This window comes from Triticum aestivum, chromosome 5B (assembly GCF_018294505.1).
Source record: "Triticum aestivum cultivar Chinese Spring chromosome 5B, IWGSC CS RefSeq v2.1, whole genome shotgun sequence".
Classification (NCBI taxonomy): Eukaryota; Viridiplantae; Streptophyta; class Magnoliopsida; order Poales; family Poaceae; genus Triticum; species Triticum aestivum.
In genome coordinates this window covers 671,569,456-671,596,454 of record NC_057807.1, presented here as the reverse complement: position 1 = coordinate 671,596,454, position 26,999 = coordinate 671,569,456, and the positions used below count along the sequence as shown (strand labels likewise).

At 49.9% G+C, this 26,999-nt stretch overlaps 1 protein-coding gene across 1 annotated transcript; it reads left to right on the top strand.

Annotated features, from left to right (window-relative positions):
• The first annotated feature begins 24,033 nt into the window (after positions 1–24,033).
• Positions 24,034–24,957, top strand: LOC123117559 (uncharacterized). The gene has a single exon (XM_044538287.1). The coding sequence runs from the start codon at positions 24,272–24,274 to the stop codon at positions 24,659–24,661; it is 390 nt and encodes a 129-aa protein (XP_044394222.1). The 5' UTR covers positions 24,034–24,271; the 3' UTR covers positions 24,662–24,957.
• Positions 24,958–26,999: the final 2,042 nt, after the last annotated feature.

Genomic DNA, 26,999 nt, shown 5'->3' with positions numbered 1-26,999 from the left:
AATTAGAGGCTTACTAGGGACATGGTGTTGTCTATGTACCCACACATGTATCTGAGTTTCCTATCAATACAATTATAGCATGGATAATAAACGATTATCGTGAACAAGGAAATATAATAATAACTGATTTATTATTGCCTCTAGGGCATATTTCCAACAGTGTGTTCCTCAGGAGATGCTCTGCAGGACAACATCTCTGCTTACTCAAATAAGCCACTTGGAACACATTAAGATAGATATCAACCTGCCATGCAGATCAGGAGAGTAGTGCATCTTCACGGAGTGGGATAATTAAAAATAAGGATACTCTCCTCTCAGCTGACCAACAGCTTGTCTCCCACTTCTACTTCACGGGATCTCCGATCACATAGAGTGGGTTACCACTATGGACAACTCATGCGCTGGGTCTCAAACCCATCTCCATCGATGCATTATCTATCACATTACGTGATAGACCCTTTGTGAAGGGATCTGCCAAGTTTTTCGATGTTTGGATATAATCCAACGTAATAACTCCGTAGTTCCTCAGTTTCCTGACAGATTTTAATCTCCTCTTCACATGCCTTGAGGACTTCATATTGTCCTTAGAACTATTTATCTTGACGATCACAGTTTGATTATCACAGTTCATCAGGATAGGGGATATTGGTTTTTCAACCATAGGTAATTCCATCAATAGCTCACGAAGCCACTCTGCTTCAACAGTGGCAATGTCTAATGATGTGAGTTCTGCTTCCATAGTTGACCTCGTTAAGATGGTCTTCTTGCAAGACTTTCAGGAAACAGTGCCACCACCAAGTGTATAAACATAACCACTTGTGGCCTTAATCTCATCAGCATCAGATATCCAGTTTGAGTCGCTATAACCCTCCAGTACCCTTGGATACCCAGTGTAGAGAATCCCATAGCTCGTAGTGCCCTTCAAGTAGCGCATAACTCTCTCAAGCGCACGCCAATGATCATCTCCCGGTTTAGACACAAACCGACTCAGCTTGCTCACAGCAAAAGAGATGTCAGGCCTCGTGGCACTCGCCAAATACATAAGCGAGCCAATAATCTGAGAATACCTCAGTTGATCTCTAGCAATCCGTCGATTCTTTCGAAGCAACACACTAGCATCATATAGAGTTGGTGAAGGTGTGCAGTCGCTATACCCAAAACGACTCAAGACCTTCTCCACATAGTGAGACTGAAGTAGTGTGATCCCACCATTCTCATCTCTCAACAGCTTGATGTTTAAGATAACATCATCTACTCCTAGATCCTTCATCTCAAAACAGTGAGATAAGAAATCCTTAACCTCCTTGATTAAATCAAGTTTGGTTCCAAAGATCAATATGTCGTCGACATACAGACAAAGAATAACTCCTTCGCCCCCACCATGGCAATAGTACACACACTTGTCACCATCATTTACTACAAAGCCGGCAGCAGTTAATGTTCTTTCGAACTTCTCATGCCACTCCTTAGGAGCTTGTTTAAGGCCATATAAAGACTTTAATAACTTGCACACCTTTCCTTCCTGACCAGGTACTACAAAACCATTTGGCTGATCCATGTAAATTTCCTCCTTCAACTCTCCATTGAGGAAAGCCGTCTTAACGTCCATTTGATGAACGAGAAGACCATGTGAGGCAGCCAGTGATAGCAGCACCCGAATTGTGGTCAGTCTAGCCACGGGTGAGTAAGTATCAAAGAAGTCTTCACCTTCTTTCTGGGTATAACCCTTAGACACAAGTCGTGCCTTGTACTTTTCAATCGTACCATCAGGTCTAAGCTTTTTCTTGAACACCCACTTACATCCTACAGGTTTGCACCCATAAGGACGATCAGTGATCTCCCAGGTTCTGTTAGCCAAGATGGAATCCATCTCGCTACGAACAGCTTCCTTCCAGTAATCAGCATCAGGAGATGCATAGGCTTCTGAAATAGTCCTAGGTGTGTCATCCACAAGGTACACAATGAAATCATCACCAAAGGACTTTGCAGTCCTCTGTCTCTTACTCCTTACAGGAGTTTCATTGTCACCCTCAACAGGATTCTCAACGTGTTCCATCGCAATGGTGGGTTCAGGAGATGGAGTAGGTATCTCCTGATTTGATGAACTTGACATATCCTTCATAGGAAATACGTCCTCAAAGAAAGTTGCATCATTAGACTCCATAATCGTACCAACATGCATGTCGGATACCTCATATTTTATTATCAAAAATCTATAGCCAATGCTATGAAAAGCATAGCCCAAAAGAACACAATCCACGGTTTTTGGTCCAAGCTTGCGCTTCTTGGGAATTGGTATATTGACTTTCGCCAAACAACCCCAAGAACGTAGGTAAGAGAGTTTCAACCTTTTCCTTTCCCATTCCTCAAATGGAGTCATGGTCTTATGCTTTGTGGGAACTCGGTTTAGGACATGACACGCGGTCATTAGTGCCTCCCCCCACCATTCCTTGGAAAGACCCGATGTGTCTAACATGGCGTTAACCAAATCAGTTAGAGTTTGGTTCTTTCTTTCGGCCACCCCATTAGACTGAGGTGAGTAGGGAGGCGTCCCCTCATGGATTATACCATGTTCCGCACAAAACAGATCAAATTCATTGGAAAAATACTCTCCACCACGATCGGACCTAAGCCGTTTAATTGTTTGATCAAGTTGGTTCTCTGCCTCAGCTTTATAGTTTTTTGAAGAAAGTTAAAGCTTCATCTTTTGATTTTAGAAGATACACATAACAATATCTAGTGGAGTCATCAATCAACGTCATGAAATATCTCTTTCCACCTTTTGTCAACACGCCATTCATCTCACAAAGATCAGAATGTACAAGCTCTAGTGGCGCCAAGTCTCTTGCCTCTGCAGTCTTATGGGACTTGCGAGGTTGTTTAGCTTGCACACATACTTGGCACTTAGAGCCTTTGACAGTAGAGATTTTCGGAATTAAATTCATATTGGCTAGCCGCGTCATGCAACCAAAGTTAATATGACAAAGTCGTGAATGCCAAATATCCAACTCATTATTGTGGCAAACATTATTAATAACTTTAGTGCAGATATCTGACAAAGATAGGCGGAACAAGCCTCCGCACTCATAGCCCTTTCCAACAAATTGTCCACACTTGGAAATTACAACTTTATTGGACTCAAAAACCAACTTAAAACCATCTCGACATAAACGTGAACCGCTAATGAGATTTTTACTGATGGACGGCACATGATGAACGTTCTTCAGACGCACGGTCTTCCCCGAAGTAAACTTCAGATCGACCGTACCAACACCTCGAACGATGGCATGTGACTCATTCCCCATCAGCACGGGAGAAGTCCCTGTGGCCTGGTAAGAAGAAAACATGGAGGCGTCAGCACAAACATGCACATTGACACCGGTGTCAATTAACCAATCAGGGAATTGAAATATTGAAAGGATGGTAGGAAAAATACCGTACCCTGATTCCTTCATATCAGTATCACCGATGACAACATTAGCGGACTTGCCGCCCTTCTCATGTTCGCGCTCCTCAAAGCGGTTAGGACACTTCGGAGCCCAGTGATTAGGATCACCGCAAACATGGCAAAGTCCCTTTCCCTTCTTAGGAGAATTCTTCTTGAAATTGGTAGAATGTGATGGCTTGTTCTTTGTATCAAACTTGCCTTTCCCCTGAGTTTTGTTCTTGTTGTTTTTGAACTTATTGGGCTGGAAGTTCTTCTTCTGTACCATGTGGGCACTAGAAGCTCCCTCGGCAACTCGAGCACGTGTGTCCTTTGCTCTCGCCTTCTCTTCAACATCAAGAGTACCAATGAGATCCGCAACGGAAAACTTCTGTCTCTTGTGTTTCAGAGAAGTAGCAAAATTGTTCCACGAAGGTGGAAGCTTGGCAATAATGCCTCCGGCAACAAATTTGTCCGGCAACACACACTTGAAGTGCTCAAGTTCTTTTGCGAGCGACTGTATCTCATGAGCCTGTTGTACAACAGAGCGTTCATCAGTCATCTTGTAGTCATAGAATTGCTCCATGGCGTACAACTCGCTACCAGCCTCCGAGGCACCAAACTTGGCCTCGAGTGCAGCCCACATGTCCTTACCATTGTCAAACGACATATACGAATCCACAATGGAATCATCAAGAACACCCAGAAGAGCGCCTTTAAAAAGAGTATCGATCTTCTCAAAAGCTTCCAGCTGTGCTCGATTAAGATCGCCCTCAGGCTTGCCCTTAGTGGCGTCATAGCAGCCCATGGTCTGAAACCAGTAGACTGCTCTCGTGCGCCACCTCTTATATTGCACCCTCTTAAAGGCAGGCGGCTTCAGATGCGCAGCAAAACCACTCGGAGTAAATTGCCTATAATCAGGTTTTTGGATTGTTGGAAATATGAGCAAATTACTACGGGTTTTAAACCGAATAACCAGAAGATAAATCATGACAGCACTAGCAGAGATTAAACTAATCATGCGAACTAGCATAGCAGATGAACAGATCAGATCTAGGGCACATACTAGAAACATGATTTCTACCATGATCTCGAACACGAAAGATAGAATCACATACGGTGCAGCGGGAGCAGCACCGCCGGCGTTGACGTTGTCGCCCATGTCGTCGAGGATGAGGTTGCCGAGGTCGGAGAAGAAGTCGTCGTTTGCGAAGTCGTCGCTACCAGCAGTCGCGCGGGTGCGCTCCCCAAAAACCTGATCGCCCCTCTCCCATACAGGATCACGAGAGGCGGGGTTCCGGAGGCCTGCTGTCCCTTCTCCCGGTGCACGCCGAAAGGAGGGATGGAGAAGACTTGTTTGGCGTGCAATGATCTGGAACGGTGGTGAGAAATCATACGAAGCGGCGGCGGCTAGCGTAGACATCTGCCTGACTATATAGTGCGGGCCGGATAGATCGTGGGAGTAAACCCCGCGTCCGAGTCGTCACGATCCAAAATAATTGGAAACTGTTTAGTAATTAATGTGTCCGTTAATTATTAATTAATGACTCATTAATTTTTCCCGAGCAGCAAAAATATAGACAACACGTGCATAGCTTTGTCCTCGGCTCGGCTCAATCCCGCAACCCGCGACGCGGCGCGGCGCGGCGTGACGAGGCGTGGCGAGGCGGAGGAGCGCGCGTGTAGGTCTCCTCTTCTCATGCTCATACAAGTGGTAGAATAGCTAACCTTATAAAGAGATGCAACTCTCTCTCAACTTATGAGATGAGACTAAACTTTAGCCTCACTTACTCCACTCACATATATGCATGAATGGGCAAAGAGAATTTCAAAATTTTAGGTGGGCTTTGGACCAAAGGCCTACTAGCAAATTCCAACAATATCAGGCTTTCGGCATGGACCTCAGTCAAAGCTTCAAATCGACCGAGAACTGATGAACAACTCTAGGGTTGACAAGGTCAAACCTTGTCCACGGTCAGTGCTCGTCCACTCGGCCTGTACCCACCGTGACATAAAGACCCTGTTCCTGTTGACCATTACCGTTACAGTAAATTAACAGCACAACGGGACGCAGCCACGTACGAACCAAGAAGGAGCTTTAGTTTTTTTTTCTGATCTGAAGAGAACGTCGTACGAACATGGAGCTTAGCTTGTCTTCACACCAATGTCGTTTCCTCCGCTTGTTCTACTAAAATCAAAATATGCGGTTCCATGTTCGGATTGGCACGCATGTTCAATTTCAGCATGCTTTCACGCGCTACTTTCAGGTTTTATGCGTGCACAAGGACGAGCTCTGAGATGGAGCTTACTGACATGTGCCCTCTTTGTGGTCTCGAGCGCGAGGACACGTTTCTATGTGTTTTGCAGGTGCCCAAGAGCTGTTGATCTGTGGCAAGCCATGGCGCAAGTTTGGCGGATACCTGATGTTAAATCAATCCGCAATACAAGACCGGAGTGGTTCCTGAATCTCATCGCGGAGTGCGACGAGGGTGACCGCCTCAGAGTCCTCATGCTTATGTGGAGATGCTGGCACGTGCGTAACGAGATCCAACATGACAAGGCACCGCCACCCATGGAGGTGCCCCGACGGTTCCTTCAAAGCTACGTCACCTCACTGTTGGGGATCCAACAATACCCGGCCGGGGCCTGGGACAAAGGAAAGATGGTCATTCAACTAGAGGGAGCGGAGCAGCCAATATCAAATGTGGACGTAAGCTGGAAGTCTCAGCGCAAGTGGAGCCCGCCTCCGGAAGGTTGGGCGAAGCTCAACGTGGATGGGTCATTCTCACACGAGGATGGAAGCGCCGGTGCCGGCATGATCTTGCGCGGGCACGACGGTGCCATCATTTTCTCTGCATGCCGTTCGCTTCGGTCATGCCCGGACCCATTGCACGCTGAGTTGGCCGGGTGCACGGAGGGACTCGGCCTAGCTTTGCAGTGGACGGAGTTGCCGATTATCCTGGAGTGTGACAGTATGCAGGCCGTGCAGATGATCAAGGCAAAAGGACCGGATCGTTCCCAGCATGCGATGGTGGTCTCAGAAGTAAAGAGTCTTATGGGTACAAGGGAGTGTTGTGTTACTCACATCTCTAGAGAGCAAAATAATGTTAGTCATATGTTAGCAAACTTTGGTCGAACGGAGAACCGTACTGTGGTCTGGCTCCGCTCTGGACCTGCTAATGTCCCTAGTCTGTGTAGGGATGAATTAGTGTGCTCTTGAGTAATACAATCCTTTTACCCCCGCATAAAAAGGACGAGCTAAACAGTTAAAGCCTGCCGATCCAAAAAGGTCAAAGCCTGCCGATCCAACGGTTATAAGGCAGACCAATTGGTGGTTCACCCCACCCCAACATTGCAGTACCGCTCTATCGCTCTTTCTGGAATAGATATCTGCACGCACACATGCCATGGGCATGCTCTGATATATCCGATAGTCAATTAGCCAAAGAAATGTTTTGTGCTAAGAGCATCTCTTTAGCCTTATCCCTAAAAATAGAGAAGTAAACAACCGAGTTTATTGGAGTATTTTTTATTACAGTCAGTTTTGGTCGGTTCTAGCCGATTCCGTAAATTTAACGAAGTAAAACTTATACTATATGACTTAAGCATCTTGTTGAAAACCTGCTATGCGCCTCCATGGCTAGTGCGTCAATGGTGACCACGCCGGCAACGTTGTGGCCTCTTCAAGTGAATTGCAAAAAACATAAACACTTTAGGCAAGGTTTGCAGGAATCACACATTTACGGAATTGTGTCAAAAAACACTAATTTTTTTCATAATTTTTTACAAAAAACACTAATTGACTGCTTTAGCTCATTTAATGACGATTATAACATGTGGAGCCCACCTTACTTGACGTGGCGTAACGGTTCGAGACAAACGTCGTTATGCTTGTTTTTTTGCCAAAAACTCCTCCTTAAAAAACAAAACAGCCAGCCACCCCTCCCAACACTGATGTCTCTTTCCTCCCGGCCTCGCAAGCTACGCCGCCGCCAGCCGCCGCCATTGACTGATGTTCGATCCGGTGAATCACGAGCGCGCCGAGGCCGTCGGGTCAGCTTGGAGCGGTGGAGGCCGACGTGCGCACGGGCAGCAGCGGCGACGGGCGCGAGTAGCAGCCGCGTCGGACACGCACGGGCACGAGCTGGTCAGCTCGGAGCTCTGAGTGGTGGAGGCCGAGGTGCGCACGGGCAGCAGCGGCGCCGGCCGCGACGGGCACAAGCAGCAGCCGCGCCGGCCGCGCCGGCCATGCGTGGGCGAGAGCACTAGCTCGGGCCGCAAGCAGCAGGCGGGATGGGAACGAGCAGCAGCTTCTGCCCCGGCCGCGTGTGGGCGCGTGCCGCGACGCCATGAGCGAGCGGCAGCGGGGACGGGAATGAGCAGCAGCCGCCGCCGCACCGGCCGCGTGCTGCAACGCCGTGCGCGAGCAGCAGCGGGGACGGGAACGAGCAAGAGAAGCTGCGCCGGCCACTTGTGGGCGTGAGCAGAGGCGCCGGCGGCCATGCTCCAGGTGAGCTGCTCAGGTGGCTCGAGCTCGAGCTCCATCGGCCCAGGCGACAGGAGTCAACGCTGAGACAAATATAGGAGCCGATTGCTTTTTTGATTTTTGAATAAGGGGGTCTTTGTAAAATTACAGGGTCTATTTTGTAAATCTAGAAAAACCCTCACCTAACGGTGTCTATCCTGAACCGTTACGCCACATCATCAATTGCGGGACCCGCATGTCATAATCATGCTCAAAACGATCTAAGCAGTCAACTAGTGTTTTTTTGCAAAAATTAAGAAAAAAATTAGTGTTTTTAGCACAATTTCGTAAATGCGTGGTTCCTGCAAATCTTGTCCGAAGTGTCGATGTTTTTTGCAATTCACTCGGCCTCTTCCGCTATGGTGAGAAAGATCCATCAAAACCACCGGCTCGAACAAATGGGCGCCTTTGGGGAGAACATGTACCGGTCATCTTCGTCGGCGTGGATGCGGACGGGCGGTCGATGAAGGCGAGTGCTGCCGGCGACACACAACGCGCACACTGTGACGCCCCCGATTCAATCGTACACTAATCATGCACGCAAATGTGTACGATCAAGATCAGGGACTCACGGGAAGATATCACAACACAACTCTACAAATAAAATAAGTCATACAAGCATCATAATACAAGCCAGGGGCCTCGAGGGCTCGAATACAAGTGCTCGATCATAGACGAGTCAGCGGAAGCAACAATATCTGAGTACAGACATAAGTTAAACAAGTTTGCCTTAAGAAGGCTAGCACAAACTGGGATACAGATCGAAAGAGGCGCAGGCCTCCTGCCTGGGATCCTCCTAACTACTCCAGGACGTCGTCAACCGGCTGCACGTAGTAGTAGGCACCTCCGGTGTAGTAGGGGTCGTCGTCGACGGTGGCGTCTGGCTCCTGGACTCCAGCATCTGGTTGCGACAACCAGAAAGAAAGGAAAGGGGAAAAAGGGGGGAGAAAGCAACCGTGAGTACTCATCCAAAGTACTCGCAAGCAAGGAACTACACTACATATGCATGGGTATATGTGTAAGGAGGCCATATCAGTGGACTGAACTGCAGAATGCCAGAATAAAAGGGGGATAGCTAATCCTGTCGAAGACTACGCTTCTGGCAGCCTCCGTCTTACAGCATGTAGAAGAGAGTAGACTGAAGTCCTCCAAGTAGCATCTCCAAGTAGCATATCCAGGTAGCATCTCCAAGCGCATCTCCAGTCGCATCGCATAGCATAATCCTACCCGGCGATCCTCTCCTCGTCGCCCTGTAGAAAAGCGATCACCGGGTTGTCTGTGCAACTTGGAAGGGTGTGTTTTATTAAGTATCCGGTTCTAGTTGTCATAAAGTCAAGGTACAACTCCAAGTCGTCCTGTTACCGAAGATCACGGCTATTCGAATAGATTAATTTCCCTGCAGGGGTGCACCACATAGCCCAACACGCTCGATCCCATTTGGCCGGACACACTTTCCTGGGTCATGCCCGGCCTCGGAAGATCAACACGTCGCAGCCCCACCTAGGCTCAACAGAGAGGCCAGCACGCCGGTCTAAACCTAAGCGCACAGGGGTCTGGGCCCATCGCCCATAGCACACCTGCACGTTGCGTACGCGGCCGAAAGCAGACCTAGCCTAGTGGCGTTCCAGTCCAATTCGGCGCGCGCCGCTCCGTCGCTGACGTCTGAAGTGCTTCGGCTGATACCACGACGTCGGGATACCCATAACTACTCCCACGTAGATGGTTAGTGCGTATAGGCTCGTAGCCAGACTCAGATCAAATACCAAGATCTCGTTAAGCGTGTTAAGTATCCGCGAACGCCGAACAAGGCCAGGCCCACCTGTCTCCTAGGTGGTCTCAACCTGCCCTGTCGCTCCGCCACAAAGTAACAGTCGGGGGCCGTCGGGAACTCAGGCCCACCACTACCTGGATGGAGCCACCTGCCCCTTCAGCCCCCATCTCCAAGCAGTATCACCAGTAATGTAACAGTGTAAAGTATATAGTATATGCCCGTGATCACCTCCCGAAGTGATCACAGCCCAGTAGTATAGCATGGCAGACGGACAAGAGTGTAGGGCCACTGATGGAACACTAGCATCCTATACTAAGCATTTAGGATTGCGGGTAAGGTATCAATGATTGTAGCAGCAATGACAGGCTATGCATCAGAATAGGATTAATGGAAAGCAGTAACATGCTACACTACTCTAATGCAAGCAGTATAGAGAAGAGTAGGCGATATCTGGTGATCAAAGGGGGGGCTTGCCTGGTTGCTCTGGCAAGAGAGAGGGGTCGTCAACTCCGTAGTCGTACTGGGTAGCAGCGGTGTCGGTCTCGGTGTCTAGCGAGAGAAGAGGGGGAAGAAACAATAAATATAATGCAAACAAATGCAAGACGATGCATGACATGACAAAGCGTGGTGCTAGGTGTGCCCTAACGCGGTACGAGGTGGTACCGGTGAAGGGGGGAAACATCCGGGAAATTATCCCAGGTGTTTCGTGTTTTCGGGCAGAGGAGCCGGAGGGGAAAAGTTGCATGTTTGCTATGCTAGGGAGGTGTGGCGGACGAACGGGCTGCGTAACCGGAATCGTCTCGTCGTTCTGAGCAACTTTCATGTACAAAGTTTTTTCATCTGAGCTACGGTTTATTTTATATTAATTTTAAAAGATTAAAATCATTTTTAGCATTTATTTTAAATATTTTAATCCAACATTATCCAGAACAGTGCACGCTGACGTCAGCATGACGTCAGCATGACGTCAGCAGTCAACAGAGGCGTTGACTGGTCAACTGACGTGTGGGTCCCGTTTGTCATTGACTATTTAGTCTAATTAATGTTTAACTAATCTAATTACTGTTTAATTAAACTAATTAGTTAATTAGGTTAATCTAATTATGATTAATTAACTTAATTAATTCCTTAATTAATTAATTAATTTAATTATTATTTAATTATTTAATTATTTTTATTAATATTTTTTTTAACGTTTCTGGGGCTGGGCCCCACTTGTCATACTCCAAGGGGCCCCAGTTGCCAGTGGCACATAGGCCACTGGAGCGGGCTTAACAGGCGCGGTCGGGGGCGCTCGCCCGAACCGGCACGGGCGAGGGGAAACACCGGGGCACCGGCGCCGGAGGTGGCCGCAGGGGGGGTGCGCGGGCGGGAGCGCTGGGGGCCAGCACCGCTTGGTAGGGGCGGCACGAGCGGCCGGTGCAGGACGTGGGGCGCGCGCGGCCAACGGCCAGTGGTGACGCCAGGAGAGGGGCGAGGCCATGGCCGAGACGGCCGGAGCAGGGGAGTTAATGGCGCAAGGCGGGGCCGGAGGCCACGGCGCCGGCCAGGCGGCCGGGACGGCAAGCTGCGGTGGCGGGGACGCACGGCGACGTGGTCGGGGGCAACAGGCGCGGGTCGGGCGAGCCCAGTGCGCAGCCGGAGCGCGGTGGTTGTGCGCGGGCGTCGGGACGGCCGAGGTGAGCGCGAGGGAGAGGGGGGAGCTCACGGTGGGGGAGTAGGGACTAGGGCAGTGGGCTCGGGGCGGTCCGACGAGGTAGATCGACGACGGGGGCGAGGTGGCAGCGACGGCAAATGGCGTCGGGTCGACGACGAGGCGAGGCCGCGGCTTCACCTTGGCGCCGCGTGAGGGAGAGCAGGGGCGAGGAGTCCGGGAGGGGCGGCGCCGACGCCGGCTTGCATCGGGCGCAGGGGTGAGGCGGCGGGGCCGAGGCGGAGATGAGGAGGACGGCAGCGACGGAGGGGTGGCTCCGGGCGGCGGCGTCGGGATGGTGGTGATGGCCGTCGACGGCGACAGGGTCGAGGGGGGTGACAGGGATGTCGTGCGTAGAATGGGAAGTCCGGCGGCGTCCGGGACGCTTCGGGCGACGTTGTCGGGGTCGAGGCGGCGATGGCAGGGCGGCGCCGGGAGGAAGCAGAGGCCGGCCGGGGAGGAGGGGTGGACGGGGCGGCGTCGGGCGGCGTCGGCCTCCTCTGGATCCCGATCCAGACCGGGAGAGAGGAGGGGGCGTCGTGGGGAGAGTGGGGTGTGGGTGCAGGGAGTGCGGGAGGGGCGGCGTCGGCGTCGGGCCCGATCCCGATTGGATCGGGGGGGAGAGGGAGAAAGCGAGTGGGGGGCGAGTGGGTGGCTGTCGGTTAGGGTTTGGGGGAGGGAGTGGATAAGGAGGGGGGGTAGCGGGGTGGGCCGGCCGGGCTAGGTGGGTTGGCCCAGTTGGATGGCCAGCTGGGCCGAGGCCCAGTGAGGGGGGGAGGGGCTTTTAATTTCTTTTGTTTTCTTCTGTTTTTATTATTTTCCTTTTCTATTTTATTTATTTTAGTTAGCGAAACAGCTTTACAAAAATATAACTCCTACTCCTAAATTAGCATAACAACATAGGCCACCTACTCCAAAAGTTTGGTGATTATATAAACTAGATTAACATTTGTTTAGTATTTAAAAGCATTTAAAATAATTGTTATGCTGCTGTTTTATTTTCTTTTGAGCATTTAAACTTTTTATAAAAATGTGGTTTCATCACCATAATTACCTATGTATTATTTGGTTCACTCCGAACATTTAAATTTTAATATTTGAAAACTTTTATTGTTTGCTCGATTTTGAATTTGAAATTCGAACTAGGTTCCGAACCAACGCGAGTTTATCCACAGTAACCGAGGTGACGTGGCATCATTAGCGGGGATTACTGTAGCTTAATTACCCGGGCGTCACAATTCTCCTCCACTACAAGAAATCTCGTCCCGAGATTTTAGAGGGGAATAAGGGGGAAAGGTCTGGTTACGAAATCCTAACGAATCCTCTCAGTCTTGGTTGTCCTTCTTGAAGAGGTCGATCCATTACCTTGACATCATCATTTCTCTGCTACAGGTAATCATGGTGATGCCGCCCTTTTCTCGGGAACTCCAACGTACTTACGAATAGGTAAGGGGTATTCCGGCAGAACGAACCTATGCAAGGTTGACTATCTGGTAGCTAACATAGGGGAAGGTGGCGGAAAGTAACTCTCGAACTGGAACTCAAGAAAATATCGAGAGCAAGTAAGAAGGTACCATGAGAAGTTTCAAGCGGGTAGGCAATCATCTGATGCCTGGAACAAAGTGTAAAAGGGGTCCAGAGCAATGGTAATAAGTTTTGTGTCTGATACCAGAATAGATCAACAGGCAAGTGGCTCGTGATCTTTCATACGAAGCCAAGCGTGAGGATTAACTTTAGTAACAGGGGTGCAGGAGAGTCAGGTTTCGATCCTGTGGAACTGTGGGTTATGGGCCCACCATGTGGTTGAAAGTAGGAAGGGGGCCGACATTTTGCACGGTCATGATAGTATGGTGCGTCAAAGGGTAGCCTGTCAGATATGTCGGCAACAACATCGATACCAAGGGCGAGGGACGAAGAGAACCATTTTCCTGCTCGTTGAACGAGGCGGGCCAATAGGCAAAGTTCTCGTCCATCGGTGGTTACCGGAATGTTTTCAACAATAGTAACAGGGTCTTGCTGACAGAGTTGTACACCGAGGTGTTTTCATAAGCAGGAGAACATTACTGCTTAGATCATATAGATCACAAGAAAGGTTAAACAAAACAATGGAAAGGAAAAGGTGATCATCAGATCAAATAGAACAATGGAATGGAAAATATGTTTATACACCTATTTCAGGGGTATATCCTTCCCAAGGACAAGCAGAACATGATAACCATGACATGATATCTAGTAGAAAAGCCTCTAGGTGAGGGGAGAGAAATTTTCATGACATTATCCATACAGTGTGGTTTGGATAATTGAGCAAGAAACGTTTAGCATTGGGCTTCAAATGTTCTTGTTGAAACATCGGAGTACCATAGACATGCTTCGAGATAGAATTGACATGGTCTTCAGGTGAAGATCAAACTTTGGAAACACGAAGGATCCATCAGGAATAACTTGTAGAATAAGTCTTACAATTTCCCCATGGATGAACGGATAACCTTGCTGAAAAGGAATCTATAGTGATAGGTCCTCCAGCCGAGGGGGGGGGGTGCTAGGCATGACATCATGTTACCGGGTCAGCAAAGGATCAACTTCATGACTCTTGGAAAATTGTCCCAACCATCATATCTGACCGAGATTCAGATCCGATTGGTGTCAGGATACCTCAGACTTAGGATACCTGAGAAGAAAAGGTGCAACGCAAATTGACAAGATGACATTGTAAGATTCTTGGGGAAATGAACTATGAAGTGAATTCCGTTATCAAGAGTCCATCATTAACCCAAGGAGAGGACAAGGAGGTGTCTGGTGAACTCAACGGCAATTCACCGAGATTCCTAAAAGATGGGTGTCCACAATTAGTGAACAAGGAGATAACATTTGTCAGATCAAATGATATAAGGAAGTATGCTCGAGGAAAACATACACAATTAAACATTGGTTGAAAGGTGCGCCCGAAATATGGGTTGGGTTGCATGACCAATGTCAGAATGGTGATGCAATAATCAATAGCCTAAGAATGAACTTTCGACCATTAACTTCAAAGAGATAGGGTTGCTAGAAGGAAAGAATCCAAACAACACCGTTCACTTGTTGGTATTAACACGGGGACCAAGAAAGAATGGTGATGGTGAGAAGTATTTCTATGTCAAGAATTCTCAAGAGGTGGAACAAATCTCAGAACATTCTTAACATAAAGGATGGTAATACTCCAAGGTAAAGAAGAACAATTGCTGGATAGCAAGGAACTCAAGGTATAACACCAAACATGAACAAGCTTGTGTTGGTGGGAGGGCAATAAAGTGGTCGACGATAATACAATTCATCGAGGGCAAGGATGGTATTTCTCATCATGAATTCAATTGATATCCTGGATGAGCTCAGAATGTTGATGATCATCACGACACATTTGTCGAGAGATTTCATGCAGATGTAGTCAATCAGCGACGACATCAAGTCAAGTAATGATGAAGTGAAAGGTTATTGGAACCAAAGGTACGACACAAACTCGAAACCGAGCTTGTTGTTCAAGGCGAATTGATATGACGAGGAAAAATCGACGTAAGGTTAGTTCATCGTCGAAAATTGGTGCTCCGAGAATAAGGACCAGGTAGCACCGTTAGAATCGTCACGACAATGATATAGCCAAACAGGCTAGGAATGGCGTGATCGGGTACAAACTCGTACTTATAGAAGCTTACCGAAGAGTTGTTGAACCGTAGTGCGGACTCAGTTCAGTTATCGGTGTCTTTGATTGTTCAATAACTCAGAGCCTGCGAAAAATTGGAATCGGTGGGAAGGTAGCACTTGATGAAGAACTCATAAAAAGTTATGCAGTTCCATGATAATCTCGAGATACCAGGGGGGTAATACTCGACACAAGATCAAAGTAAAGGTTGGACTGGTGTATTGATCCATAGAAGACAATTGTTTTAACTTGTCCGAGAAATGAGATCAAAGAAGAACAATCATGGTCGGAACCACGGTTGCAAAAGGCCAGATCCTAGATATAAGATGAACTTATACCAAAGGAATAATTTATTTAAGAGAAGCTTTAATGATAAGATCTACATCGTGTCCATGGGCATGAACACAAGTTCAAGGTCGACTCCCACTTCTCCAATGCATAACCTTTCATTCACTTCTCACGTTCGATGAAGTTGCAGTGTTGAAATTTTATCTGGTGAAGCACCAGAAGAGTATGACTCGTGAAAACTTTCGGGTTCACACGGTTTAGAGAAGGCATATGTTCAACCCATAGGGGCTTCTTAGAAACATATACCAAATCTTCAGAAGTAATTAACTCAAGCTCAAAGGCAGAGCATGGTTGAGAAAGCAGAGGATACAATTTACCAAAGGCATTGTGTATCGGAGAAAGAACTCACAAGGTGATCAAATGTGAAGGACACTGTCGGATAACAATCCAACAAAGGACTTGATGGTCCACAAAGGATCTGATACGAGTATCGGTACTCAACTAGAGGGAGAAGAATGCAAGGAGATCAGATTATAGAAACAACTGACTAACTCAATTGTCAAATGCAAAGGAATTATGATTTCCAAATCAAGGGATCAGAAGCAATGCTCTGATTAGGGATGGATAAGTTGAATAGCCTTAGGGTATAATCAACGACAATTGGATTGGTCGAGAACCAATTCCAGTTAAAAGAATGGAAGCTCAGCCGGAAAAGTAATTTATAAGGATCAATGATGATTGCGTGTATTCGCAAACATATTGAGTCAACAGACTCAAAATGATAATGACAAGGAATGTCATTAAGACTACGAGACTTATGGGATTAACCATAATGTGAGCAAACAAGAATCTCAAGAGCCAAAGGCTCCACAGGATATTCGGAAGATCGAATATTATTTTGAAGACTTTTGTGAAACACAAGAACAACTGGGGATGAGCGGATACTCGGCAAGCACGAGTAATTATCCGTAGGGGTATTCATGCAGCAAAGAACTGCTAGGCAGTAGGCACAAAGTTTTTTCGGAACAGTAAAGAAACTTCGGGGTATCTTGTAATAACAAGATCAATGGGGGATGACCGTATGAATGGCAAGTGTAAGTAGTTATTCATACGGATTTATCGGTGGTCAGGAATAGCAAAAGTGATGGGCACAAAGTCTCGAGAGAACATCAGAGAGTATCTTCGAAATCTTCTGATGTAGCAGGCGATCATCTGAAGTGAGGGGCTCTCCGGGAAAGTACTTGCGAGAACCTAAAGTTAGTTTTGTTTTTAGCAAAATCGTTTAACCCGAATAGAAGAGAGTTCAGAATCCCAGAGTAAAGGTCGAGGAGTAAAAGATCCTACTACCACCCAATGGCGACGTGGGCCCATGGGCCGCACAGCCATGTTAGTAAAAGCTTTGTAAAGTTTAGACTCGACTTCGGCCAAGGAGTTGGAAGGGGGATTCCTACAGGCAGTCGGCTCTGATACCAACTTGTGACGCCCCCGATTCAATCGTACACTAATCATGCACGCAAATGTGTACGATCAAGATCAGGGACTCACGGGAAGATATCACAACACAACTCTACAAATAAAATAAGTCATACAAGCATCATAATACAAGCCAGGGGCCTCGAGGGCTCGAATACAAGTGCTCGATCATAGACGAGTCAGTGGAAGCAACAATATCTGAGTACAGACATAAGTTAAACAAGTTTGCCTTAAGAAGGCTAGCACAAACTGGGATACAGATCGAAAGAGGCGCAGGCCTCCTGCCTGGGATCCTCCTAACTACTCCTGGACGTCGTCAACCGGCTGCACGTAGTAGTAGGCACCTCCGGTGTAGTAGGGGTCGTCGTCGACGGTGGCGTCTGGCTCCTGGACTCCAGCATCTGGTTGCGACAACCAGAAAGAAAGGAAAGGGGGGAAAGGGGGGAGAAAGCAACCGTGAGTACTCATCCAAAGTACTCGCAAGCAAGGAACTACACTACATATGCATGGGTATATGTGTAAGGAGGCCATATCAGTGGACTGAACTGCAGAATGCCAGAATAAAAGGGGGATAGCTAATCCTGTCGAAGACTACGCTTCTGGCAGCCTCCGTCTTACAGCATGTAGAAGAGAGTAGACTGAAGTCCTCCAAGTAGCATCTCCAAGTAGCATATCCAGGTAGCATCTCCAAGCGCATCTCCAGTCGCATCGCATAGCATAATCCTACCCGGCGATCCTCTCCTCGTCGCCCTGTAGAAAAGCGATCACCGGGTTGTCTGTGGAACTTGGAAGGGTGTGTTTTATTAAGTATCCGGTTCTAGTTGTCATAAGGTCAAGGTACAACTCCAAGTCGTCCTGTTACCGAAGATCACGGCTATTCGAATAGATTAACTTCCCTGCAGGGGTGCACCATATAGCCCAACACGCTCGATCCCATTTGGCCGGACACACTTTCCTGGGTCATGCCCGGCCTCGGAAGATCAACACGTCGCAGCCCCACCTAGGCTCAACAGAGAGGCCAGCACGCCGGTCTAAACCTAAGCGCACAGGGGTCTGGGCCCATCGCCCATAGCACACCTGCACGTTGCGTACGCGGCCGAAAGCAGACCTAGCCTAGTGGCGTTCCAGTCCAATTCGGCGCGCGCCGCTCCGTCGCTGACGTCTGAAGTGCTTCGGCTGATACCACGACGTCGGGATACCCATAACTACTCCCACGTAGATGGTTAGTGCGTATAGGCTCGTAGCCAGACTCAGATCAAATACCAAGATCTCGTTAAGCGTGTTAAGTATCCGCGAACGCCGAACAAGGCCAGGCCCACCTGTCTCCTAGGTGGTCTCAACCTGCCCTGTCGCTCCGCCACAAAGTAACAGTCGGGGGCCGTCGGGAACTCAGGCCCACCACTACCTGGATGGAGCCACCTGCCCCTTCAGCCCCCATCTCCAAGCAGTATCACCAGTAATGTAACAGTGTAAAGTATATAGTATATGCCCGTGATCACCTCCCGAAGTGATCACAGCCCAGTAGTATAGCATGGCAGACGGACAAGAGTGTAGGGCCACTGATGGAACACTAGCATCCTATACTAAGCATTTAGGATTGCGGGTAAGGTATCAATGATTGTAGCAGCAATGACAGGCTATGCATCAGAATAGGATTAATGGAAAGCAGTAACATGCTACACTACTCTAATGCAAGCAGTATAGAGAAGAGTAGGCGATATCTGGTGATCAAAGGGGGGGCTTGCCTGGTTGCTCTGGCAAGAGAGAGGGGTCGTCAACTCCGTAGTCGTACTGGGTAGCAGCGGTGTCGGTCTCGGTGTCTAGCGAGAGAAGAGGGGGAAGAAACAATAAATATAATGCAAACAAATGCAAGACGATGCATGACATGACAAAGCGTGGTGCTAGGTGTGCCCTAACGCGGTACGAGGTGGTACCGGTGAAGGGGGGAAACATCCGGGAAATTATCCCAGGTGTTTCGTGTTTTCGGGCAGAGGAGCCGGAGGGGAAAAGTTGCATGTTTGCTATGCTAGGGAGGTGTGGCGGACGAACGGGCTGCGTAACCGGAATCGTCTCGTCGTTCTGAGCAACTTTCATGTACAAAGTTTTTTCATCTGAGCTACGGTTTATTTTATATTAATTTTAAAAGATTAAAATCATTTTTAGCATTTATTTTAAATATTTTAATCCAACATTATCCAGAACAGTGCACGCTGACGTCAGCATGACGTCAGCATGACGTCAGCAGTCAACAGAGGCGTTGACTGGTCAACTGACGTGTGGGTCCCGCTTGTCATTGACTATTTAGTCTAATTAATGTTTAACTAATCTAATTACTGTTTAATTAAACTAATTAGTTAATTAGGTTAATCTAATTATGATTAATTAACTTAATTAATTCCTTAATTAATTAATTAATTTAATTATTATTTAATTATTTAATTATTTTTATTAATATTTCTTTTAACGTTTCTGGGGCTGGGCCCCACTTGTCATACTCCAAGGGGCCCCAGTTGCCAGTGGCACATAGGCCACTGGAGCGGGCTTAACAGGCGCGGTCGGGGGCGCTCGCCCGAACCGGCACGGGCGAGGGGAAACACCGGGGCACCGGCGCCGGAGGTGGCCGCAGGGGGGGTGCGCGGGCGGGAGCGCTGGGGGCCAGCGCCGCTTGGTAGGGGCGGCACGAGCGGCCGGTGCAGGACGTGGGGCGCGCGCGGCCAACGGCCAGTGGTGACGCCAGGAGAGGGGCGAGGCCATGGCCGAGACGGCCGGAGCAGGGGAGTTAATGGCGCAAGGCGGGGCCGGAGGCCACGGCGCCGGCCAGGCGGCCGGGACGGCAAGCTGCGGTGGCGGGGACGCACGGCGACGTGGTCGGGGGCAACAGGCGCGAGTCGGGCGAGCCCAGTGCGCAGCCGGAGCGCGGTGGTCGTGCGCGGGCGTCGGGACGGCCGAGGTGAGCGCGAGGGAGAGGGGGGGAGCTCACGGTGGGGGAGTAGGGACTAGGGCAGTGGGCTCGGGGCGGTCCGACGAGGTAGATCGACGACGGGGGCGAGGTGGCAGCGACGGCAAATGGCGTCGGGTCGACGACGAGGCGAGGCCGCGGCTTCACCTGGGCGCCGCGTGAGGGAGAGCAGGGGCGAGGAGTCCGGGAGGGGCGGCGCCGACGCCGGCTTGCATCGGGCGCAGGGGTGAGGCGGCGGGGCCGAGGCGGAGATGAGGAGGACGGCAGCGACGGAGGGGTGGCTCCGGGCGGCGGCGTCGGGATGGTGGTGATGGCCGTCGACGGCGACAGGGTCGAGGGGGGTGACAGGGACGTCGTGCGTAGAATGGGAAGTTCGGCGGCGTCCGGGACGCTTCGGGCGACGTTGTCGGGGTCGAGGCGGCGATGGCAGGGCGGCGCCGGGAGGAAGCAGAGGCCGGCCGGGGAGGAGGGGTGGACGGGGCGGCGTCGGGCGGCGTCGGCCTCCTCTGGATCCCGATCCAGACCGGGAGAGAGGAGGGGGCGTCGTGGGGAGAGTGGGTGTGGGTGCGGGGAGTGCGGGAGGGGCGGCGTCGGCGTCGGGCCCGATCCCGATTGGATCGGGGGGGAGAGGGAGAAAGCGAGTGGGGGGGCGAGTGGGTGGCTGTCGGTTAGGGTTTGGGGGAGGGAGTGGATAAGGAGGGGGGGTAGCGGGGTGGGCCGGCCGGGCTAGGTGGGTTGGCCCAGTTGGATGGCCAGCTGGGCCGAGGCCCAGTGAGGGGGGGAGGGGCTTTTAATTTCTTTTGTTTTCTTTTGTTTTTATTATTTTCCTTTTCTATTTTATTTATTTTAGTTAGCGAAACAGCTTTACAAAAATATAACTCCTACTCCTAAATTAGCATAACAACATAGGCCACCTACTCCAAAAAGTTTGGTGATTATATAAACTAGATTAACATTTGTTTAGTATTTAAAAGCATTTAAAATAATTGTTATGCTGCTGTTTTATTTTCTTTTGAGCATTTAAACTTTTTATAAAAATGTGGTTTCATCACCATAATTACCTATGTATTATTTGGTTCACTCCGAACATTTAAATTTTAATATTTGAAAACTTTTATTGTTTGCTCGATTTTGAATTTGAAATTCGAACTAGGTTCCGAACCAACGCGAGTTTATCCACAGTAACCGAGCTGACGTGGCATCATTAGCGGGGATTACTGTAGCTTAATTACCCGGGCGTCACACACACCGGCTCAAGCTCACCATCGCGCTGCTGGTTGTGGCCATGGCGGGGGGCAAGAGCAACGACTCGGAGGCCGGCGGCGGGGAGTTGGGGTGGCCATGGCAGTTCACGCCTCCAATGCCACAAGCATGAAGTAGAGGAAGAGGCCGGAGAGAATGACGAGTGGAGGAGGCCGCCGTCGACGTGAAGGTATTGTGTCCGCAATAACAAGGATAGGAATGCGGTGCTGGTATTGCTGGCCCTGTTGTTGGCGCGTGAGGCTATTGGCGCCAACCACCTCGCTGCCGCCCCGTTCGCCCGCGGCATCGTCGTGTTCTGCTTCGAGGCCTCGCCAGGGTGGGTGCGGAGGCGCTGGCATGGCAGCTTCATCGAGCGGGCGGGTAGGTTCTCGCCGTCGTTGGGAGAGGTGGGGGACGTGGTCGTGCGATAAAAAATTTACTCCGCACAATCGCGGCTGAGTATTTTTAGGTCCCCGTTTGAAGGGGTGTAATTTTTTTATTTTCTTGTACGGTTTAGGAGTTCGGTTAGGTCTCGCTTGAATTTTACTCCTCGATAGCACTTTTAGGGGATTGAGGCTGAGATGCTCTAAGTCAGAACTTGATTTTGTTGAGACCAATTGCTTGGTGAAAACGGTCGACTTTATGCAGAGTCATCTGGTCGCCCAATTCTATAACATGTGTGTTGTTTATACGGTGACTTCCATGGACACGCCCCACAGAGAGATATAACAATTCTACTCATCACAAGAGAAGAGAAAATTAAACTACTAAAATAAAGGAAGTGCGGACTAGAAGGAAGCTACAAATGGAGGCCTCGTTAGGGTGGGTGCGGAGGCCTCGCTGCCGTCCCGTTCGCCCGCGGCATCGTCGTGTTCTGCTTCGAGGCCTCGTTAGGGTGGGTGCGGAGGTGCTGGCATGGCAGCTTCATCGAGCGGGCAGATAGGTTCTCGCCGCCGTTGGAAGGGGTGGGGAATGTGGTTCTGCGACAAAAAATTTACTCCGCACAATCGCGGCTGAGTATTTTTAGGTCCCCGTTTGAAGGGGAGTAATTTTTTTATTTCCTTGTATGGTTTAGGAGTTCGGTTAGGTCTCACTTAAATTTTACTCCTCGATAGCACTTTTAGGGGATTGAGGCTGAGATGCTCTAAGTCAGAACTTGATTTTGTTGAGACCAATTCCTTGGTGAAAACGGTCGTCTTTATGCAGAGTCATCTGGTCGCCCAATTCTATAACATGTGTGTTGTTTATACGGTGACTTCCATGGACACGCCCCACAGAGAGATATGACAATGGGAAACGTTCCCAGCCGGCAGACCGGCGGAAACTTGAGCCGGACGCGCGTGTGTCGTTGGATCTAACTTGATCCAACAGACCACGTGTCCTCCCGCAGGTCCAGAGGCCATGGGGCCACGAACCGTTTACCCCCCCCCCCCCCCCCCCCCCCCTCCTCCTTATCTTCTTCCTCCAGCGTTTCTTCCAGGCGTTCTCGATCGAATTCTTCGTCCATGCACCTCCGCACGAGGAGCTCGCCCCGCCGGACGGCGCCAGCACCTGTTTCTGTTTGCTGCGAGCACATCACCCCCACCCCACTAGCAGATCCAAGCCTCCCCCGTGCTGCCGATGCCATGGCCGTGCGCCACCCACCCCTCGTGCCCTTCCTGCTGCGACTATGGCCGCGCTACAAGCTCTAGAGCGCCATGGTGGAACCGGGCTTTGCGACATGTGGGGCACAAGCGGCATTTTTGCTGGAACCAGCTCCATGTCGGTACACATGCATCCCTGCCGGCGACATTTTGTTGCCATTGTTGATCTGTATTGCTGGAACCGCATGTAAAGGATGGTACAAACAACTGCACCATGCATCCTGCTGGCGCAATGTTTTGCTTCAACCGATGATCTCATTTGCTGGAACCAGAGATTGTTTTTGCTGTGTCCGTAGAACATTTTTGTTGGGGACCGGCTACTACAGAGAGCTGCGGCAGGTGATGCGGATGCTGGAAGTAGCAAGCAATTTTGCTGGAAGCGGCAAACCTTTTTGCTGGAACCAGCTACACTGGAGCTACAACCAGGTTGCGGGATGTTAGAACTTAGAACCTTTGCTGACAAATCTGTCACCGGAGGTGATTTTTGCTGGGACCGCCTACCACCGGAGCTGCAACCAGGATGCGGGATGCTGGAACTATTCTTTTTGCCGATGAAGCTGCCACCCGCAAATGATTTTTATTGGGGTCAACTAGTACTAGAGCTGCAAGCAAGTTAAAGGATGCTGGATCCGACATTTTTTTTTGCTACAATGGCGTAGCAGCCGCAGGTGAAGGAGCTGGCACCACTGACGACGGAGCTGCACCGTCGGCGGAGTGGCAGGGAGCATTTCTCCTGTGCGTGCTGCAACTCGCATCGATGGAGTTGCGACGGCTTTCATCAGCAAGTTCTCGCACCTGCCATGGCCAACACGAGGCAGCAGGAAGGAAGGGTGGAGGGTGCGGCGGGTGGCCAGCTATGACATGCGGGGCGAGGGCGGCGAGGTGCGATCGACGGAGAGGTCATCGGCAGGCAAGTGCGGCCCGTGAGGGGCGGCGCCCCGCATTGGATGCGTGAGCGAGCGATGAAGCGCCATTATTGACGGTGTGGAGAAGATGACTCTGTTGGAAAGGAGACTGGATCGTAGCCGCGCATATGCACTGGATCGAACGACTGCGCGGGGACCGGCCCAATTTGGGCCGGTCGACCGGCGCCTATTACCGCCCTATGACAATTCTACTCATCACAAGAGAAGAGAAAATTAAACTACTAAAATAAAGGAAATGCGGACTAGAAGGAAGCTACAAATGGCAGTGTCATTTTCCAATCAAGCACAAAGTGTTCGTATGATTTGTGGATGTAAAGCGAAGTGAATTAGCCCGCCAAGCGCAAGCAAAGACGTCCACGGTTAGGATAAATCCGGCCACCCTCCCGCTCCCACTCCAACCATCTCCCCTCTTCTCTTCTCTCCCTTCGCCGCGAAGCTGCCTGCAGCTAGCGCCGCCGCCGCCGCTCGCCAGCCGCCACGTCTAGCCTATAAATCCTCCGTCTCGCTGTATCTTTCCTCAGATCACAAACCGTTGCCGAAACTACTCGTCCTTAGGCGCACGCGCTTGAACTTCTTCTTTCTTCTAGCTTCTTGCTTGAACAAAGAGACCGAGAGCAGAGCCAACCAGCAGGCAAGAACCTGTCCGAGCCCATGGCTGTGCAAGTGGCTTCGCCGGCGATGGCGGCGGAGAAGACTTTGGCGACGACGGCGTGGTCGTACCCGTACGTGGAGTACATGGCGCAGTGGGAGCGGCAGGTGGAGCGGCGGCAGCTGTTCCTCCGGAGCTACCACTTCTCCCGCGACGCCGAGGTCTCGCCGCGCGCGCGCACGCGCCGCGTCGTCTGGGCCGGGGCTCGTCGCCTGCGCCGCGCCGCCGCCAAGGGGCTCCGACGCCTCCGGGCGCGCATCCGCCTCTACTTCGGCTGGGCCGCGCCCGCGCTCCGCCGCCGCTCCTCCCCACGCCGGGGCGCCGTCCACGGGTTCCGGTACGGCCGCCTCCCCCGGAAGGCGCCGCCGGCCGCGTCCGTCTGCTTCTGGTAGCCATGTCGCGAGCGGCGGCGTGGAGAGCTAGGATAGAATCGTAGAAAGAAAGCCAACACGGCAGCACACTTGTTGGCTTCTACTGTATGTATGTCCCAATTTGGGACGCTGTGAACATCACTGACAGTCTAGCATTTTTGTTTCTTTGGCGCCGGAGCAGAGCCTGGAGTTACAGCTAGTTCAGTATACAGGCTAGTGTGCCAAAAACAAGTGAAATTTCGTGGTGCTAACTGCATTTGCAAAACGCCGGTAAACATTTTTATTTGATTGGATATTAAGTACAGAATTTGGACATCTGATCGCGGAGTCCGGCATGGTATTAAAGACCACATGTGCAAATGCTTTCTCTGTTCACACGAGGAAGATACAACGCATCCAATTTGTATGCTAGACAGACTTGCCATATGTTTGCGTGCTTAATCTATTCACGATAGTTACGTGTCAGTCGATTGAATTTTGAAGTTGGATCAGCCGATTTTGGTTGAAGAGAGAAACAGACGGATGTGAGGAAGAAACTCACTGGAGGGGGGAAAGAAGCTCGCTGTGCAGGCTACCCCATCATCTATCCTAGGGTAGGGGTGGGGGAGGCAGCACGGCGGCGGTGGGAGGTGGCAGCACGGCGGCGACGCAAGTTCGCCTGGGGAAAATCTCGTCGGCCCCAGAGCTAGAGGGATGACCGGGGGTGATGGGAGGAGGTTCCCGATAGGGCGGGGTAGCGAGGTTGCACGGGAGCGCCGCCGACCGCGGGCGGTGGTGGCCACGGTTCGGCTGGTGGCCCGTGGCGGCGGTTGGAAGAACTTGCGTCAGCAAGTGGAAGATGATTTGGCAGTCGCTAGATCACAGAATCGAGGGTGAAGAACGATCGACTGGTCCAATTTGGGATTTCAATCGAGTGGCAATAGCCAGTCCCTAACCTATTTCCCTCTGCTAATGATCCAAGCTCGCCGGACAACCTGGAGAATTCAGAAGTGGTGGTTACCTACTAGAGGAGTGATGAGTCCAAAAGGAGGTCTGAAGATGGGTTGACACTCGGATGATTCTGATTTCCTGGAGTTTATGGACGCTCGTGTGTGCCTTGAATTGGCTGAACTTCTTCAGTGTTTGCTCTGTGGCTCTATCCTACCATCACAATAGGAGATAATGGCATATGCCATTGGCTGACCTTCTTTGTAATAAATCTTTCTGCTGTCGTATACAGCTCCAGTGTGCAACAATATCAGACGAACGGTGTGTCTGTCGACGAACGGGGGTGGTTGGCAACAATATCAGACGGTAGCGCAGCACGCCGAACCACATGACATCAGGAAGGGGGCAGGTTTGAACCTGGGGACGAAAGGAGTCACGTCACTTAGGTTTTGTGCTAATCCCATCATGACACAAACACGCTATTTCTCTCTTGGGAATCCATAACGAGCACGCTATTGACCACGAGGAAGAAAAACGAGATCGTCTGTGAAACTAACCGGAAGGTGGTGTCTTCAGTGAATGTATGAAGCTGCTGCACACCACACGGCACGTATCCAATGCACCAAGTGTGACGTGAAACGCACAGCACATGCCCTGTCCGGATCTGCCGAGAGAATAAGGGTTTGTCTAGGTCTCAGTCGGCTGACGTCATCTTTTTTTTTTGCTTTATTGTCCAGCCCATACCATGTCATCTCTGGTTGCTTTTTGGGCTGCCCTGTTTGTCTTTGCTTTGTGTGTGTTTTAGCTGAGTTGGGCTAGAGATTGGGCAGTATTTTTGTTCCGTGCTGCTGCTCCATTGACTACGTGTGGTGCACCGGCCGGATGTATTAGCTTGTTGTTCGTGCAAAAAAATTAACATGCGGTTACTATCAATTTTGTCCGGTTTTACTTTTTATTTTTCTCCTTCCATTCTTATTTATACTATTTTTGTTTCTAGAAAATGTAAGCATTAGTCGTGATATTTTTTTAAGAAATATGTTCATGCATTTTCACAAATATTAATCATGTATTTAAAAAATTAGAGTGCCATTAGAAAATGTACAATATTGTTTAAAAATATTCATCGTGAAATTAGAAAAATGTTTAGCATTATTTTATTATGGTTTTTCCTTGCATTTTTTCTTAGATTGGGTCTCATCTATTTGTAATTTTGCTATCATCCACAAATTGACAATTGTACTACTAACAAAATAAGAGAGCCAATCATATTCAGTTACACATGCGATGCGGAGGTGCAACTGGATTGGTGTGTCACGTTTAAAAAAAATCAAAACACCTATATTTAGAGAAACAGAGGAATAAAAATAAAAAGATATTAAATAAGAAAAAAAAGTAAATAATGGGGTGTGGATACGGTCCAGTCGATTGAGAT

Coding starts and splice junctions, on each gene's coding strand:
- LOC123117559 (XM_044538287.1), top strand. CDS start 24,272: ATGGCTGTGCAAGTGGCTTCGCCGGCGATGGCGGCGGAGAAGACTTTG.